The 20,277-nt window shown below is 42.0% G+C and overlaps 1 protein-coding gene across 4 annotated transcripts; it reads right to left on the reverse strand.

The window, feature by feature from the left end:
* Window positions 1-1,023: 1,023 nt before the first annotated feature.
* Window positions 1,024-18,524, reverse strand: LOC146384749 (NLR family CARD domain-containing protein 3-like). 4 transcript variants are annotated; one of them, XM_084929771.1, is made up of 11 exons: window positions 18,461-18,524; window positions 17,187-17,264; window positions 16,733-17,012; window positions 16,564-16,656; window positions 12,354-14,202; window positions 11,355-11,528; window positions 10,097-10,270; window positions 5,927-6,100; window positions 4,597-4,643; window positions 2,818-2,868; window positions 1,024-2,021 (listed from the first exon to the last, which is right to left on the reverse strand). In XM_084929771.1, the coding sequence occupies exons 3-11, from the start codon at window positions 17,001-17,003 to the stop codon at window positions 1,492-1,494; spliced, it is 3,363 nt and encodes a 1,120-aa protein (XP_084785897.1). In that variant the 5' UTR covers window positions 17,004-17,012; window positions 17,187-17,264; window positions 18,461-18,524; the 3' UTR covers window positions 1,024-1,491. The 4 variants fall into 4 exon arrangements, with proteins under 4 accessions (XP_084785897.1, XP_084785896.1, XP_084785899.1 ...); XM_084929770.1 differs by having other exon boundaries at window positions 17,149-17,264; window positions 18,461-18,518; XM_084929773.1 differs by lacking the exon at window positions 2,818-2,868 and having other exon boundaries at window positions 17,149-17,264; window positions 18,461-18,518.
* Between the last annotated feature and the right edge of the window lie 1,753 nt (window positions 18,525-20,277).

Below are 20,277 nucleotides of genomic sequence, written 5' to 3' on the forward strand. Positions count from 1 at the left end.
TGTTTCACTGCTTAGGACCAAACTGATGGAAAAACTTTCAGAAAGAGATGAAGACAAATCAACACGGATGTGAACATATTCAAATTCAAGCTAAAACTTCGCACATTGTCTTTAATGGAACTTTATCTAAAATTTGATTATCACCCAAAATGTGTCTTTGTTCTTTGAATTCTAAGATATATCCATCCATCCGTCCATCTTCATCCGCTTTATCCGAGGCCGGGTCGCGGGGGCAGCAGCCTAAGCAGAGAGGCCCAGACCTCCCTCTCCCCAGCCACCTCCTCCAGCTTATCCGGGGGAACACCAAGGCGTTCCCAGGCCAGCCGAGAGATATAATCTCTACAGCGTGTCCTGGGTCTGCCCCGGGGCCTCCTCCCGGTGGAACACCTCACCCAGGACGCGCCCAGGAGGCATCCTTATCAGAGGCCCGAACCACCTCAACTGGCTCCTTTCGATGTGGAGCAGCAGCGGCTCTACTCTGAGCCCCTCCCGGATGGCAGAACTTCTCACCCTATCTCTAAGGGAGAGGCCAGTCACCCTTCGGAGGAAGCTCATTTCTGCCGCTTGTATCCGCGATCTCGTTCTTTCGGTCACTACCCACAGCTCGTGGCCATAGGTGAGGGTAGGGACGTAGATCGACCGGTAAATTGAGAGCTTCGCTTTAACACTCAGCTCCCTCTTCACCACGACGGACCGGTGCAGCGTCCGCATTACTGCAGCTGCAGCCCCAATCCATCTGTCGATCTCCGGCTTCCTTCTCCCATCACTCGCGAACAAGACCCCGAGATACTTGGACTCCTCCACTTGGGGCAGGAACTCATCCCCGACCCGGAGTGGGCACTCCACCCTTTTCCGGTTGTGAAGCAGCGGGAATGAGGTCAGCACCTCCAAATCTGAGGTCATGGTTCTCAGCTGGTTCTAAGATATAATAAAATCTATTTAAATGTTCAGTTTATCTTCAACAACAGGAACTTCATTAAGTTCTTTATTATTCAATGAAAAATCAAAAAACACAATTAAATATATAAAATAACTTGTATTTATTTGAAAAATATATTTAGATTCATATCCAGGTACACATAGCTCGATGTGTTTAATAAGGATAAAGTAACTAGCTTTACAATGATTTTGTTGTTGTTTTTTACAGATAGTATGTGCTGCTTTTGGCTTTCATACAAAATGTTCAGGTTAACCACCAAAAGGATCTGATGAGTTTAAAATATATATTTTTAAAAAGCAGGTTTGATGACCAGGTGTTAGTGTTACACCTGAAGTAAATACAAATAGAAAATGTAGTCTGACACCAGGGGGCGTTCTGTCTGTACTCTGGTTTCAATCACTGTCTAAAGGCATGCGTGTACCTGTTCGGCTGCTCATATCACTCTATGTAAAACACATGTGATACAAACATGTACAAACTGCTCGTGCCTATACAGCAGCCACAGGTCAAACATCTCCGGTTTGGGGAAACAAGGAGATTTTATTCCACAGTTAACACAGAGACACTGTGGAACCGGCAAGCCAGAACCCAAATCCAGGATACACCGGCTCGGTGAATGTGGTGGTGAAGGTGTGGAGGTGGAACAGTGAGTCAGAGGTTACTTTGTAGAAGGACAGAGTGCCTGCAGGCCAGTCCAAGTATACTGCTACTCTGTTAAAGATGAAGGAGAAGGGGACTGAGGAGAACACAGTTCTTCTCCTGTCGTGCCAGACAGAGTAACCATCAACAGGAGAGCAGAAGATGCTCCACGACTGGTTATTCCATCCAAACCAGCATTCGGCACCCTTTCCTCTCCTTCGGATTCCTTTGTAACTCACTGCTACATAAGCTCCTCCTCTCCACTCGACCTCCCAGTAACAGCGACCAGTCAGACCATTTGTGCACAGCAGCTGACAGCAGTCAAACCTCTCTGGATGATCAGGGTATGGTTGCTTCCGCCTCAGCCCTTTCATCACCGTGTTGTGATACACCACGACATTCCTGTTCACCGTGTTTGTGTCCAGTGTGAGCTCACAGAAATCTGATGGAGAAAAAACACAGCAGTAGTTTGTTATCTGTCACTTGGTAGCTTCACCTGCTGCTTTATGCAGAGACCGTTCACCAGGTAAAACCTGAATCCGTTTGGATCTTCAGTCAAACTGACAGTTACCTGAAGACACACCAGCTTTTGATTTAAAAGGCACAGTCGATGAATTGTTTTCCCTTTTTTTCCCAAAAACTTTATTGAGCAACAGTATACAAAAAGTGCATACAGTATGGAACATAATTAACATATCCAGGGGGTGCAACATAAAAAGTTACATTCATTCAAATAATTTGTAGTTAGTGCAAAAAGTAATTGTTTTTATAGCCTTTTTATTAAGTGATCGACTGATCAATTTTTATGTAAGATTATCATTATAGTAGTGTTTAAAATTAGGCTTTTGGTTACTGTATTTGAATTTGTGGAAATAAAATTTAGCTAAGATAACTAACAAGTTTATTATAAAGTTCTTCTTTTTTTGCCTTCGAAACACACATGGGTTTCCATTACAACCCAGTGTAAGTGCTTGTTGTCATAGCGATGCGTCTGCGCGTCCCGTGACGTAATTATTTTGCGACACGAACGCTACAACAAAGGTAGACGTCAAAGCTCAGGCTGTGGCTTTCGTCAGACTCGTTGATCACAGCATTGTTTTTGGGGCCGTTTCCCTTGTTGTCAGGTTTCAGATATTGTGGTTTTATTTTCGTGAACGAGACGCTCTCATGACTCATTGAGTGACATTATTGACCAGCCAATCAGTGGCACAGAGTCTAATGATTTCACATTTTAGTACCTGCTCGGCTCGCTTGGAACCCCGCCGACCAAAAGTACTGAGTCGTAGGTACTGATGGAAAAGATGCAATAAAATCAGTACAATACATTACACTATAATACATTAAATCAATGTATAAAGATATGGTTTTCATTCTGTACAGGGATGAGAACAGCATTAAGCTACAAGAGGTGTTTTCTGTATACATATGTCTAATATGATTTGAACAGTTATCACTGGTATAAAACATATTACACTCAGGAAGAAGCTGCACAACTACATGACTGAGCTATGAATATGTGTAGAGTATATAAGTATTACTTCTTCCCACTCCTTTTCGAGCACCTGATGTACTAGAAGACAATATTTTCCTTCCTTTATATATGCTCTATCTTGTACATATGTACGCATATGCTTGAAATAAATGATCAATGAAAGCTCCGTTTATTTTAGGAGTTTGTCAAAAAACAACAAACAAAAGGTTCCAGCTCAGCCGCTGGAGTTATGAAGGTGAAGCAGAGCTCACGCAGGTACAGCATCCTGTGCCACCATTCACCTGACAATGAATGTTTAATTTAATTTAAGGTAAACTTCAAGTTTTATTGAAATTGAATTTGTGGTTTTGTTTTGTTGGACACCTACAGACTTGGATTAATTTGGTTGTAGAGCAGACTTCAAGTGAAACCTGGAGCAGCAGCTCATCTGTATGTTTGCCACTTCACACTCAGCTGTGAACCGCTCCAGTTTGAGCTGGGGGCCACCACCTGACCGTGCAGTTAACAGGAAAATCTGCCCATAGAAATTATGAACAGCATCGGTGTCAAAGGACAGAATCCCAGTGAAAATGAGTCCGACTCATTTCCAGTGATGCACACCAAGCTCGGGCGTGTAGCACAGGGACTGAATGGCTCCTAAACACAGAGGATAGAGATTTGGTCCAGCGTTCTACAAAAAGGATTAAAATCGTTCCTCCTGAATCCAAAGTGTTACTAATGGATTCAATTCAATTTTTTTATATGGCACCAAATCACAACAACAGTCGCCTCAAGGCGCTTTATATAGTACAGTAGATCCTACAATAATAGATACAGAGAAAAATCAACAATCATATGACCCCCTATGAGCAAGCACTTTGGCGACAGTGGGAAGGAAAAACTCCATTTTAACAGGAAGAAACCTCCGGCAGAACCAGGCTCAGGGAGGGGCGGGGCCATCTGCTGTGATTGGTTAGGATGAGAGAAGGAAGACAGGATAAAGACATGCTGTGGAAGAGAGATTAATAACAAGTATGATTCAGTGCAGAGAGGTCTATTAACACATAGTGAGTGAAGAAGAAACACCCAGTGCATCATGGGAATCCTCGGCAGCCTAAACCTATTGCAGCATAACTAAGGGAGGATTCAGGGTCACCTGGTCCAGCCCTAACTATATGCTTTATCACACAGGAAAGTTTGAAGCCTAATCTTGAAAGTAGAGATAGTTTCTGTCTCCTGAATCCAAACTGGAAGCTGGTTCCACAGAAGAGGGGCCTGAAAACTGAAGGCTCTGCCTCCCATTCTACTTTTAAATACTCTAGGAACAACAAGTAGGCCTGCAGTGTGAGAGCAAAGTGCTCTAATAGGGTGATATGGCACTACAAGGTCATTAAGATAAGATGGGGCCTGATTAGGAGGTAGAAAGTGGTGTCTGGACTCCTCTGCTTAGGCTGCTGACCGCTGCAATCACACCCCAGAAGAAGAAGAAGATGGACAGATGAACTAACAGTTTTTTTCAGTATGATCAAAGTGAACAAACACTCACACTTCGTCAGTCTGGGTTTCAGTCTCTGCTTTCCACAATGTTCCAGCCTGGATGAAGAAACAGAATCATTGAAAACACTCAGAAAAACTCATCATGAAGCTAAAAAATATATTGCTACTGTTTCCACTCCCACAGGCGACACTTGGGGACATGCAGTCTTTTTCTTAATGTCCAATAACAGCTTTAGCACGTCAGCACCCAGGAGAGGCTTTCGAGCACTCTTCCCTTTTCTGGAAATGATGGAGTGGGGAATGCAAATGTTGAGCAGGTGCAGGCTGAGAAGCACTTACTGATTAGCCTCTATGAGAACCAGCTGCTTTGCCATCACTCCACCTTAAAATGGGACAGGTCACCTTTTGTCCCTGCAGTTTGTACAACATCATGTGCAGTGCTAACAGTGCCTCTCTACCCGTTAGCCAGGTAACCATCACAAAGCTATTAAATTTCATGTTGCAACCGAAGCATTTTCACAGAAGATATATCAACAAGTACAGAAACTTCAGTACCTCCTCCTCCTCCTGCCTCCCCTTTCTCTCATCCACCTGCTGGCCTCCACCACTTGCTAATGTTACTGAATCTGTGGAAGCTCCACGATAGCCACCGCACGAAGTAACAACTAACGAGCCTATCTAAATCCCAGTAACGAGTAACGCGTTCCTGATTTTGGCATAATAACTAGTTACCGTGCTCGTTACCACAATAATAACGTAGTTACTGTAACGCGTTACTTAATAATGCATTAGTCCCAACACTGGTGATGAAGTATGAAAAAGCAGTTACTAACTAATTTAGTAGAAAACACTTTTACCACTGACTATGGCGCACAGTTTTGGCTCCACCTCTTTTTATGCCACATTCTTAGTTTTTCAGGCTAAGGCTGATCACAGAGGTATTTTGGGCACGGCTCCTTTCAGTTCCTACATGACTGAATACCAGAGCACAAACCAAGGTCCACAAAGACGTGGTCTGCACAGTCCTGACCTCAACCTGAAAGAACATCTTTGGGAGTAATTAGAGCAGAGACTATGAGCCAACACCAGTGTCTGACTTAACAAATGCACTTCTAGAGAAATGGTCAAAAAACCCCATAAACACACTTGTGGAAAACCTTTCCAACAGAATTGAAGCTGTTATGTGTGAGTGAAGGTAGACGAGCGAATACTCTGGGTAATGTAGCGCATCTGATTTTGGCAAATCTTTGAGTAAAATACTCCTTTGTGTTGACCAATCTGTTTATAGATGAAGCAAACTGGGGGTTCAACGCTCATTTTCATCTATATCATAGCTGGTTATCTGTCTAGCACGAACGAATGTCATCTGTGGGTCACACCTGAGAGTGTCCAGTCTGCAGCTTGGCTCCTCCAGTACAGCAGACAAAAGCTTCATTCCTGAGTCTCCTGGATGATTGTAGCTCAGGTCTAGCTCTCTCAAGTGTGAGGCGTGGGACCTCAGAGTAGAGGACAAGGAAGTGCAGCCTTCCTCTGTGATTAGACAGCCTGACAATCTAGAGACAAACACAAGGAATTAAGTGTAATTCACTTACACACTGGCACATAACAACTGGAAAACAACACAAATATACAATTCAATTTTATTTATAAAGCACCAAATCACACCAACAGTCGCCTCAAGGCGCTTTATGCTGTAAGGTAGACCCTACAATAATAGATACAGAGAAAAACCCAACAATCATATGACCCCCTATGAGCAGCACTTTGGCGACAGTGGGAAGGAACAACTCCCTTTTAACAGGAAGAAACCTCCGACAGAACCAGGCTCAGGGAGGGGCAGGGCCATCTGCTGTGATTGGTTAGGGGTGAGAGAAGGAAGACAGGATAACATATACAGATTGTATAAAAATGAAGAAACAATTATCACAATGCTCACAAGTTTGACTTCTCAAAATCAGTGTTTAAACATCAGAAGAGAAGATATGGAATACAAGTGTCTTAGATGCATCAACTGTAACTGACTTCCTAATATGTAGTTGTGTAGTATTTCAGTATATGGCACAAATCTTTAACATGCTTATTAAATCTGAGAGTGGACTCTAAGGTAACATGTTTATTATTTAAACTCTTCAACATTTTTAAACTATTTTCCATTCAGTTTAATTCAGTTTTATTTATTTAGCCCAAATTATGGAGTTAAAATGATGCTAGCAGTCTCATGAGATGGACAAGCCCAGACCCCAAACAGACAGTTCAGGAGGACATGGCAAAGTTAGTAATTGTATTTATTATACTTTTACTTACTTTGATTACTTTTCAATTCATTAGTTTTTGTAAAATTACTTTGGTTAAACAAAGCTGTTTATTGATTATTAATTAATAAATGTATTTCTGTTTCTCACATTAAGGTCATTTCCAGGATTTTTTTTTAACCAAAAAAGGGGGGAAATCGCTTTTCTACTCTCCAAAGCATATGTATACATGCATATGTATACATACATCTGTATACATATGTATGTATACATATATATATATATATATATATATATATATATATATATATATATATATATATATATATATATATACATACAATGTGTGTATATATATATATTTATATATATATATACACATTGTATGTATATACACATTGTATGTATATATATATATATATATATATATACAATGTATATATATATACATTGATTTAATGTATTCTGACGTTGCTGTCTGTGTTGAGAGCTCAGTGGATCTGCGTTTGACTTATCGGCCTAGGCTGCACTGTCGAGCGCAGATCCACTGAGCGCAGATCCACTGAGCGCAGCGCAAGCTAGCAAGACAGAAGTTAAGCTCGTTACAACATGTCAATTGCCTCAACGCTCCCTGAAATTGAACCTCCCCCACCCTCATTCAGATCTGGCGTTTGGAACTATTTTGGTCTTCATGTGACGTATGACCCTGAAGGTAAGCGCGTCATGGACAAAAGTAAAACAGCATGTCGGATGTGCCACGCAATGCTCAATTACATTGGTGGGAACTAGTGCGTTAGCACAGTTAGCTTGTTAACGTGTTGGGCGTCCAGCCCCACGCACGGGGCGATCCGCGGTAGCTCGTTAACGGAGATTTGCCGTGTTGTGGCGTTAACGTCATTTCAGATTAACGCTGACAGCACTAGTGGGAACACAACGAATATGACTGCACATTTACTCCGACATCATCCTAGTGCAAAGACAAGTGGAAGCAGACAAAAACAACAAGCGCGCATGCTATAAACTTTACCCGAGTCATTTAGACAGCCGTTAGCACATGATTCTCCTTATGGGGACCTGATATGTTTAATATGCTGCTGAGAACATTTTTAATATTTTATTATTATACTTTTATTAGTCCCACAAGGGGAAATTTCATGTTAAGGCTGCCGATGTATTGCACACAATGGCGGCACCATCTTACCCTTCGCCCATACATACATTACAGAAAAACATCACATGGGGAAGACAGGTCAGAGAGGTATAACAATGGAAAATGCACCACATGAGGAAAGATAAGGAGAAAAAAATAACTCCCCCCAGACTGAGCTCCAACAGGGAGATCAGTTTGAGAACAGAAAAAAACACCTCTGCACATGAAAAAACTCTTAATACACCAAAGAATTACATGACAAGCAACAGGGGGGGGGGTAAAGGGTGAGAGACAGCCGATGTAGACAGTACATCCGGGCCTGCGTGCGCTGGTCTCCATGATCCACCGTCAGCATCGGAAGGGAATAAGCGTCGAAGGCGTTTGGAAAGGGAGGTGGGGGGATGAGTGTACATCTGCATGTGTATATATATGTCTGTGTGCGTGTGTGTGTGTATGTCCATAGTTCAGCTGAGACAGTGTCCTTCGCCCTGCCAGGCTAAGTAAACAGTCTTCCAGCCAACCCAGGTGGCCTTGCATAGAATGGGAGGAACAGTCTAAACACAGTCGTTATCAGGGTGTTGTTGTTCAGCTCCAGCCTTGAGACCGCAGCTGGCGCCAAAGGGATATCCAAACAACTCATGAGAATTTCAATGTTGACTTACAGTCCACACTGGTCTCTCAATCTCCCGTTGGAGAGCCGTGAGCTTCTCCATGATGTTATCAAACTTGCGCTCCGTGATGTTGTCATTCTTGTGCTCAAAGAGCCGATTCGGAGAACTCACGACCGCAGTGAGCTTCTCCAAGATGTGATCCAATTTGCACTCAGAGGTGTTATTCTGAGTATTCAAGGCAGCCGTAAGCTTCTCCAAGCTCTTAACCATGCTGCACTCAATGAGCCCATTTTGAGAAACTCACGCCTCGTCCCATCGTTTCAATCCCAGCGGGCAGCCTTGTGGGGGTTTGAACAGCCGGTTCCGCTTTCTTAATTCTTCGATAAGTCAGGGCCAAGCCAGCTCCGATCAGCAAGAACCCTGTTACCATGGTTCCAAATAGGTAGATATCTTCAGCACTCAGGCTCACCCGAGCCCAGACTTCTCGTTGAGAAAAGGGTGTCAATTGCATTCAGGGACCAGTCGATCAAATCCATAATTCCTCTTTTAGGTTTTAGAGAACAGACTGTGAGAGAGTGTTCAGGGAAAAGTAATAGAAAAAACACGAGACTAGACAAGGACACAAGAGGCTAAGCAGCGAAGCTAAGGGAGAGGAGGAGGAGGAGGAGGAGAAAAGTGCGACCGCCTTCATCAAGAGCAAAAAGAGCAAAAAGAACCCCAGAAGAAGGGTAAAGTATAGCTTTTATTTTGGAAAGAGCCATTTCTCTGTAATAAACTCTCTTTTTGAAAGATGAGTGATTTCTCAATCAGATAGATTTTTTATTATTATTATTTTGTTGTTTCAGCAACATTAAATTTAAAAACTGTACTTTTGCGTTAAAATATATATTTATGATTTTAATAAATTACAAATTTAAAAGGCATGAACATTATTTTGTATCGAAAAATATCGAACCATTAGGGTTAGGGTATCTAACCCTAACCCTAACTGAACCGTGAATTTTGTGTATTGTTGCACCCCTAATATATGTATATATATATATATGTGTGTGTACATTTATTTATTTATTTTTTTTACCCAATGACATGCATATCAGCTTCTAACTTTTATGTATGTTGTTTCTCTGGATTTTTGGTTAATATTCTTTATCTTTCTCGAAATTCATCAGGGGATCAAATAATTATTTCCCCCACTGTATACAGTAAACAGCAATGGCTCAAAGATCGAACCCTGTGGCACTACTGTAATGCCAAGACCCCTTAGTGGTGGTATTTCTAACTTTATCCTGGCACACTAACAGTTCTCAGAGAAAAACACTGAATCAAGTTTTGTACATTGCAGATTAGAATTCAGATAACTTAACCACTGAGTGATTAACCGTATCAAAGTCCAGGTTCAGAAAAACAGCAGTTTATCCCTGTTGAATTGTCCGCTGTTTATGGTCTCTGCAAGAATTGATCACTGTTACTACAAGCTTTGAATCAAGCTAATTAACATTTATATGGTTATCTGTTGAACCGAAGCTGAACTCTGACCTGAGAATCTCCAGTTTGCAGTGTGGATTCTCCAGTCCCGTGGCCAGCAAAGTCAGGCCTGAATCCTGCAGGTCATTGTTACTCATGTCGATCACTCTCAAAGTGGAGGGCTTGGAGCTGAGAACTGATGACAGTGCTTTACAGCTTCCCTCTGTCAGATTACAGCCACTCAGTCTGGAAGCAATTAAAAAAAAACACTTTATAGATCATAACCATCACCTTCCTTTTTGGTAACTTTAAGGACTAATCCGTATCACTCAAAGCTTTCAAATTTTATTTTATTGTGTTCAGATTTCCCCCAACAGCAGTGATGAGTTTGTAGAAAATAGTTAGTCAATAAATAATAATATGCAGATCTTATCCTATGAAGTACACATAGAAACAAGTAATCCTCTTACATCAGTCAGCCAGTCTGAAGTTATTTAGGCCTACTGCTGTATTTTCAGTCTCTCATGAGCTGCTGACCAGCACACACATGCTTTGATGACTAAATTAAGTGATGAGACTGAACAGATATAAGTATATCTTACTAGAATAGAATAGAATAGAATAGAATAGAATTCAACTTTATGTCATTGCACATGTCACAAGTACAAGGCAACGAAATGCAGTTTGCGTTTATTCAGAAGTGCTTTTGCCATAATATAGATATATTACAATATATATATTAGCAATAATATAGATATATTACAATATATATATTAGCAATAATATAGATATATTACAGGAATGGGTCTGTTATAGGTATGAGGGTACAAAATATGGGTCTATTATGGGTATGTTACAATGTACACGGTATGAAGGTATGTTATGAATATGCTATGACTATAAGTATGTACAGGCTGTAGTGAGTGTACAGGCTATGTACAGGATATAAATGTGAAAACTATACAGAAATATGACATATAAAGCTATACAGGGATATGAACTATGCAAGTTATAAACAGTTGTAAACAGTTGTAGAATTATAATTACCGTATTGTACAGAATCATTGTCTATACAGCATTTACAGTAGTGCAGTTAAGATCAGTGAGATATGTGGATGATTTCTATAGAGGCTGTATAAAGTGCTAATGGTAGTGAGTGGTGGTTCAGTCCATGTTATTACTGTGTGTATGAGGGTACAGTTGGCCATTTGTTTGTTTTTGTCCATTGTGGGTGTGTAGGTGGTTGTGGGTGTGTGTATGTAACTACATCAGATTGTTAACTTTGTGTTTTCACCTTGTCCTGTTTGTTGTCATTGTTCTGAACTCTGACCTGAGAATCTCCAGTTTGCAGTGTGGATTCTCCAGTCCTGCCGCCAGCAAGGTCACCCCTGAATCCTGCAGGTCATTCTTACTCATGTCGAGCTCTATCAAAGTGGAGGACCTGGAGCTGAGAACTGATGATAGTACGTTACAGCTTTCCTCTGTCAGGTTGCAGCCACTCAGTCTGGATGCAATTTAAAAAAAAAACACAGACAAACACTAACACTGGTGTACAATGTAAAACAGTCAAACTTTCAGAGTGTGCTTCACTCAATGACATACTGTAGCTCCAGTGAAAACTAAGGTCTCAAATCAGAAGTACCTGACTCCGTGGTATAATTCTCAAACACGTAGCCTAAAGCAGATGACTCGTAAGCTGGAGAGGAAATGGCGTGTCACAAATGTAGAGGATCATCATTTAGCCTGGAGAAATAGTTTGCTGCTTTTTAAGAAAGCCCTCCGCAAAGCCAGAACATCTTACTATTCATCACTGATTGAAGAAAATAAGAACAACCCCAGGTTTCTCTTCAGCACTGTAGCCAGGCTGACAAACAGTCAGAGCTCTGTTGAGCCAAACATCCCTTTAACGTTAACTAGTAATGACTTCATGAACTTCTTCACTGTGTTTATACACCTCTCATTAGTTATATTTTATATTTTGGGGGTCTTCTGTTTTCTCTTAATTATTGTAGGGTCTTTACCTTTCAATATAAAGTTACTTGAGGCAACTGCAGTTGCAATTAGGTGCTATATGAAATTTAATTGAACTTCAAACATGTGAAGTATTCTTTACTATTAGAATCAAAGACTGAGCTGACTACTGATGTCACTATAACTTTTAGGCAAATAAAATCAAATAACTTTATTACACTAAACAGTATTTCGTTGATCACTCTTACTCCCACAAATACATTTGGGTAAATGCTAAGAATCAGAGATTATGCTGAATGGTCGAGAAACACATTATTACAATTACATTATTAGATGGGTGGTAGTTTTGTGCACTTACATTATTGTGTTGGAAGCTTTGACCGCAGGCAATAGTCTTAGAAGAGCTTCCTCAGAAGCAGAGTATTTCTTCAGGTCAAAAACATTAAGATGTTCTTCTGATGACACTAAGATGAAGACCAGAGCTGACCACTGAGCTGGAGTCAGTTCATGGGTGCAGAGGCATCCTGAACTCAGGTACTGTTGGATCTCCTCCACTAACGAACAATCATTTAGTTCATTCAGACAGTGAAACAAATTGATGTTTCTCTCTGGAGACAGATTCTCACTGATTTTCTTCTTGATATATTGAACTGTGTTCTGAGTGGTCTCTGAACTACAGTCTGTTTTTCTCAGCACGTCCTGTAGTTTGTCCTGATTGGTCTGCAGTGAAAGACCCAGAAGGAAGCGAAGGAACAAGTCCAGGTGTCCATTTGGACTCTGCAAGGCCCTGTTAATGAAATTCCTGTGGATTTTCTTTGAAGCAGTTTTACTGAAAAACAGCCAAAGGTTTTTCAGTGATGGTTGTGGCAATGGCATCACATTTATGTTACTGTTGTTAAGCGACATCCTCACATAAAGAGCAGCCAGAAACTCCTGAACGCTCAGATGGACGAAGCTGAACATCTTGTCTTTCCCTTTCCTTCCTCGATCTTCTTTGAAGATCTCTGTGAACACTCCTGAGCACACCGAGGCTTCACTGAAATCAATGCCACTCTCTCTCAGATCCTTCTCATAGAAGATCAGGTTGCCCTTTTCCAACTGCTCAAAGGCCAGTTTTGCTAATGACTTAATGCATTGAATGCTCTTCTCTGGGCCATACTTTTCTTTTGTCCGGTCAATCTGAAACACCAGGAACTCTGCGTACATCTCAGTCAGAGTCTTGGGCAGCTCTCCTCCCTCTCTGGTTTTCAGCACATCCTCCAGAACTGTTGCAGTGATCCAGCAGAAGACTGGGATGTGGCACATGATGTGGAGGCTTCGTGATGTCACGATATGGGAGATGAGTTTGTCAGCCTCCTCCTTACCTTTGACTCTCTTCCTGAAGTACTCCTCTTTCTGTGGGTCTGTGAACCCCCTGACCTCTGTTGTACTGCTGATAAACTCTCGAGGGATCTGATTGGCCGCTGCAGGCCGTGTGGTTACCCAGATGCGAGCAGAGCGTAGCAGTTTCCCATTGATGAGTTTCCTCAGCAGGACATCTGTTTTAGTTGCCTTTGTTACATCGACAGAGCGAATGTCTTCAGAATGAAGGTCGAGATGAAGGCGGCTCTCATCCAGCCCATCAAACACAAACAGAAGTTTGAATTTACTCTTGTCATAGTTGGTGATTCCTGATGACTGAACATCTGTAAAGATGTAATTAAGAGCTTCCTGTGGGATGCCTACAGTTTCTGGGATGCATTCATGAATGAGCTCTGCCAAACTGAACTTTTCTCCCTTCAGAGGATTCAGCTGACGGAAGGTGAAGGGGAAAATCAGATGCACATCTTGATTGGATCTTTGTTCAGCCCAGTCCAAAACAAACTTGTGAACAAGGAAAGTTTTTCCAATTCCTGCGATTCCATTGGTCATCACTGTTTTGATGGGTCTGTAGCCTCCTGAAGGATGTTTGAACATGTCTGTGGGTCTAATAGGTTTCTCTGGCTCTGCTGGCTTCCATACTTTCTCAATCTGCCGGACCTCATGCTGTGTGTTGATATGTACATCATACCCAGCTGTGATGTACAGCTCTGTGTAGATATCAACCAGACGCTGTTTATCTTCTGCCCAACCTTCTTGTGCGCACATAAACTTGTCCTGGAAGTTTGATTGAAGCATCTGTTGGTAAGATGTGATGGGGTGAGGCTCTGGTACTGGAACCATCACATCTGTGTCAAATATGAATGAAAAGAAAGAAAGTGTGAGGCTTTTGTGCACAGATGCCTATCTCGATGACCATCTGGCAGACCTTGCATTTAATCATCACCAACTGAAAGGACACAAAACAATCGGAGATGTACCTGCACTGAATCAAAGTTTTACAGAAATGACCCTCTTGTTCTTTGTTGGAAACTCCAGCACAGCAGAGCTGGAAGAGTTTGGGTCCTGAGCCTTACCTATCTCTGGAGGTTGCCCAGTTATTTTGGGCTGGCACTATTCTAATTCTCACAGCAGGTCAAATTCCTTCCACACCAGATCTGCGATATTCTGTGGCCTTCGGAACAATCTGCAATGGGTTCAAGAGATCGAGCTCCTTCCCAGCTCACATTGAACCCAAACTCAGTGCCCGTCCGGGCAGGAGATCGATCCACATCTATGCCGAACTTTGGGAATAAGGTTAATGAAATAACTAAAACTTGCTTTGGCGAATAAAAATGTCTGGACTCTTGGCTTTGATCAATATAAATTGTTTAGAAGCAGGGTGGCTGTGGCTTAGGCCATAGACCAGGTCATCTACTAAATGAAATGTCAGTGGGTTCAGTCCTGCAGTTTGCATGTCAATAAAACTTGTGTAAGACAGTGAACCCAAATTGTTCTCTGTGATTCCACTGGACAGTGAGTGTGTGCATCATAGTTAGAAAGTTCTTAAAATGCACAGAATATCAGTGTGTGCTGTTTTAATTTGTGAAATTTGTCCTTTAAATGGGTGAATGTGGTTGTAATAAAGACCACCTCATCAGTGTTGGAGAGTAACGTAATACATGTACCGGCATTACGTATTTAAAATGACAAAATATGAGTAACTGTATTCTGTTACAGTTACCGTAAAAGGTGGTATTCAGAATACAGTTACTTTGTTGAAATAAATGGATTACACGGTCTTTTCCTGTTTCATATGTTAGGCTGTGCTCTCTCTATTTTTGGTAATTCCACGCCGGAGGAAACCCAAACAAAACACAGGAGGCTCTAATGCCTGTGTCTCAGTCTCACCTCCAGCATAATGATGTGAAAATATATTCTAAAAAATTATTATACAAAAATGATTTAATATGAAGGCAACAGGCAGAGTGTTACAGGCATCGCCCTAAAGCATGGAGCCTCATGGGCGGTGTAGTCCGTGCTGCAGGGAGAATGGACTGCTGTACCCGTGATGTGTCTGTGAGCGAGGGAGGGAGAAAAAGGAAAAGTACGAGTTGTCACAGAGCAGAAACGAGCTGGAAGCATGTAAATATAATAATAACCACTGCAGCCAAACAGAGAGCCTGACGAGCCCAGCTGTAAGTAAGCTATTAAGACTCGACTGTACACTGTGTTCATGTTTTCCTCTGAAACAATAAGCTCCGTTGCAGCAGCCGTTCAACGCCTTTCTCTGTCTCTCGCTAGCAAAGTTGACCCAGACAACAAAGTAAAGCTAGTTTTCAGCTACGAGCCCGACACGAACCCGACATATTAGCCAGAGGTCCCTTTACTACGGTTCGGAGCCGCGGACCTGTTTTATATACGCGAGGAATAGTTTTCTATACGAGATCGCTGCAAAAAGTGCAGCCTTACCTAATGTCCACCTACTGTTACTCATTTATATTAAGATTTAAACATCTAGCTGGTGTTGGTGTGGAGAGTAACCTTCAGTAATAGTAATAAATCACACAGCAATAGTTCATTCATGTAGTTGTAAAAATCATGATACTATATTAAGTAATCCAAAGTATTCAGAATACGTTACTCTCATTGAGTAACGTAACAGAATACGTTACAAAATACATTTTGGGGCATGTAATCTGTAATCTGTAGTCGAATACATGTTAAAAGTAACCTTCCCAACACTGCACGTCGTGTGCTCAGTTAGAGACATCACAATGAAAATAATAATTAATATTATTTCAAACTGCAGCACGGTGGTTAGCACTGTTGCCGCACAGCAAGAAGGTCCTGAGTTCAATTCCACCATCAGGCCGGGGTCTTTCTGTGTGGAGTTTGCATGTTCTCCCCGTGTTTGCGTGGGTTCCCTCCGGGTACTCCGGCTTCCTCTCACTGTCCAAAGACATGCAGTTTGTGGGGATAGGTTAATTGGATAATCCAAATTGCCACTAGGTGTGAATGTGCGAGTGAATGTGAGTGTGAATGGTTGTCTGTCCCTGTGTGTTAGCCCTGCGACAGACTGGCGACCTGTCCAGGGTGTACCCCGCCTCTTGCCCTATGACAGCTGGGATTGGCTCCAGCGCCCCCCGCAACCCTGAAAAGGATAAGCGGTAGCGAATGGATGGATTATTTCAAACATATTACTGTATGTCTGGAAAGTAAATTATTACCATTATTCTCATTGGTCTGAGAAAAAGAATCCCGAGTCTGAGAGGAGGAAGATCCTCTTTTCTCTGATGTCTCCCCACCATCGCTGACATCCACTGACAGACAGAGATAATGAACGTGAAACTAGGTCAGACTGCAGAAACAACATGTTTGTCTCGTCCTGTGACTGACCTTCTGCTCCAGAGACGGCAGAGAAACTCTCCAGCAGATCATTCCTGTGGATCCTCTCTAAAACCTTCCTGGTCACCTCAACAGCTCCAGGAAGTCTGTATGTCTGCACCATCAGGTCTACGGTGTCCCACCTGCTTGTTGCCTGAAGTCGGCTCTTTTTGATGGTCGGGAGGTCTTCAAGGATCTCTTCCTGCTGCAGGAACCACTTGAATTTATTAAACTCTTCATCTCCCAAATCTTCCAGAGTGTTTAAGAGGTCCTCTGACGTCATCACTGCTCCCTGATAACAGAGAATATTGCCACTTATTTACCAGATGTATTTTAAGTTTCAGCTTTTCTGTCCAGCTTATAAACATTATAAAATATTAACATGTTAAGGGTCCTAGGCTAGACCCCCTTATGCTAACCAAGCCTACCGCAGACATGAGTGAGAGAGATAAATATGAACCCATACTGGCTCGGACGTCACCCGGATCAACAAGGTCCACGTCAGGTGTTGAGGAACCAGGACGCCCTGATGAGAAGTGGGCCCCTGGAAGAAGAAGGCATCGGTGGGCAAGAGATGAAAGTAGAGCGCTGTTGGAATGCTTCAACCCCAGTGGAAGGGGTTACATGAATGGGATGAGAGACTATGGACTCTTCCATAACCAACATCCACAGTGATGGTAAAACAAACTAGTAGCTCAGTGTTCCAACATTTGGAAGATGGGAATGCTCTCATGGGTAGAGTTTGACGAGGCACAACACACATGCTACACCAAGGGGGAGCCATGACGACAGGTCGGGGGGAGATATCATCACCCCGCCCGAGATTGGGTGCTAAGCCCCAAGTGCTCTTCTAGTGTTGCATGTCCAGCCTCGGAGGTGCTGTTCTCATATTGTTCCCCTGCAACTGAGAGTACACCTTGGCTGGTTCTGTGGAGAACAGCTGGTTTGTTCTCTTGCCCATCTTTACACTGTTTACATATATATTCTATACCAAACACATCTTTGTGAAAAACAAGTTACATTGAGGTTGTTTCTGTTGTGGAGAAGCTTCAGCTCTTGTCTTTCTGGCTGCTGCTGTTTAAATCCTTTCAGAGATTGTAAGTGGGACTCGGTAACATTGCAGGAAATGATGCTTGACCCATAAAATACTGTTATGTATGTTCGTTTGACTGAATCCAGCCGTGTTCTGAATCACTCGTAAAGATTTGTCCATTTTTTTCCCAAAACATCCTGCCGCCTTTTTTGGAGTAAAGTCTCTGTATAATAGTTTGTAAAACTATAGTCTGTTGATCTGCTGTTCATCCTGCAGCTTATAAGCATGACTAAAGCAGAACAAAGAACTTCCCTCTTCTTGTTCTCACTATGCAACAATTCAGTGTTGTGCAATATTCTGTCAAAACTTCAGATTTTCCTGATTAGCTGCATGTTGCCTCACAGCCTGATTTATACTTCAAGAACCATATTTATGTAAAAATAAATATGTAAAAAATAAATGTAAAAACATTAAAAAAGTAAAACTGATGAGCCCCCTTTGTGGCTCATCAGGTTAAATTGAATGCGTGGCTATAATAAAGAGAGACTGAATCAATAAACAACCCTTTGCTTTTATTAAATGATGCTGATTATTTTGAAGCTACGAGCCTAATAAACTGTCCAAATGACATGCCACATAGGGCGGTTTAATAATCAACAATCTTTAGCTTTGTGATCAGGAAGTAGAAGAATGTTTTTGAGACTTACATCGAAACAGGAGCCGAAGTCTCAGTCGAATCTCCTCAGTGTTTACGAGGAGAGCAGCACGACTGACGGCTGTTTAAAGAGAGAGGAAGTGTGCTCGCACACACATTTCCTTTTATAACGAGAGACGAGTGAATGTGGTGTTGGGATTTATGTTTATCTGTAAGGCTAATATCTCATAACTAGCAGCACATATTTGTGTTTTAGCGTTTACTGCACACAGTGTTTTGTGTCTTTGGAGGTGGACTGTTACTCTGATACTATTTGACTAAACAGAGAGGAGCCCCCCCCCCCCCCTCTGCCTCACCAGACCATGTTTACTTTAAACATGGTCATAAATTTCTGGGCTTGGAGAAGCTGTCTATCTCTTTATGTAGGTCTGACAGAGGGTAAGAGGTGGTTGCCATGGTGATGGGTGAGGCGGCTCCAAATAAGGAGATGCCCAGAAAGCTGCAGAAGAAGAAACCTGAGCCAACATCAGACCTAAGGCCACCCTAAAACGTTTAGACCAATCACCGTGGTGTCTTGTTTTTCACACATAAAAAAGTTTTTACTGCCTGGGCAGCATTTTGTCTCTGAGCCAGAGCGAGGAGGTCCATGGCGTCATGTCAAACTAAACATTTTGATGATAAATTCTGAAAACTTATGTTTAAATCTTTAATTTTTTACAAAACGTTTGTCTGCTGAATTTCAGCGTCTGTCTTCCCCAACTCTGCCTTCTTTCCTTCCACGGTGACAACAGTAGTTTACCAGAACATGAGGTCCCGGACAACGATGGGATCACCAGCCAGCTTCACTGAGTCCAGCGGCCTTGTTCGCTCCTGCCGACTTTAGCCGTACAGCTCTCAGTCTCCAGTTCAGCCTGAAAATGACGAGCTGGACAGTCTCTAGTCTGTGAGCCTCCAAAGAGAATCCAACAATCAGGCTTCCAACCAGTTTGTTGAGTCTGACTCTTCTTCTATTTCTGGTACAGCTGACGCCTTAACCTTTTCTGGCCTGATCAGTGCTGTCCTTTCCATTTCTATGTTCCTGGTTCAGTTTTTCAAGAAGGGTAGATGTTGGCAACCTTTGCTAGCAACATCCCTTTCAACGGTTGCAAGAGCCTGGTTTGCATTGCCAACAACAAGTCATACTCATGCCCTTTGTCACCGATTCTGTTCATAATTTTTATGGACAGTTGCATTTGTTGACATTAAGAAACGCTGACAGATGTTGACCACTGGGGTAAATCTTCTTTAGACTATGCACGATCAATTAGAAAAGTTTTGCTCCAATCTGAAGCAAAGCTCATTAGATTGTGAAAGTTTAAATTATTTGGTGGCCTTTTCTTTTCAACATAAACAGGCACAAGTCCTGTCTCATGTTTTAGAAAGCTGAGAGCACTTCTAAATGTCATTACTATGAGTCTCCATTTGGGGGCGCTCCAACATATCAAATGAGATACTGCTAGTGACGCTGGAGATTACTTCAGGATTAGCTAGCTGATGAAGAAGATCTACTCATCTTCCCACTTATCCCTAGCTGTCTTCACTCACTGCTGTACTTTTCTTGAGCTTGTTCAGTTTTAGGCTGTTATGATTCGCTCATCTTGCAGTATTATTTTGAGTTGAAGCAATGATTTCAAACTGAAACAGGTTTTTATCCAAAGCATAAAGTGAAATTTCATGTTTTAAGTTAAGGTGTTTGAATGTGAACTCTAAATATGAGAGTGAAGTAAAAGGAGCGATCAGCTTTCATTTAACTCTCCTTCTTTGCTCATTTATATTATTTTTGTGCAGAATTGCCTGGATTTGGTAGGTGTAGCTCACTACCCTCTCTGC

Source organism: Perissodus microlepis, chromosome 6 (assembly GCF_051167445.1).
Source record: "Perissodus microlepis isolate ML-2025 ecotype Zambia chromosome 6, ASM5116744v1, whole genome shotgun sequence".
NCBI classification, from domain to species: domain Eukaryota; kingdom Metazoa; phylum Chordata; class Actinopteri; order Cichliformes; family Cichlidae; genus Perissodus; species Perissodus microlepis.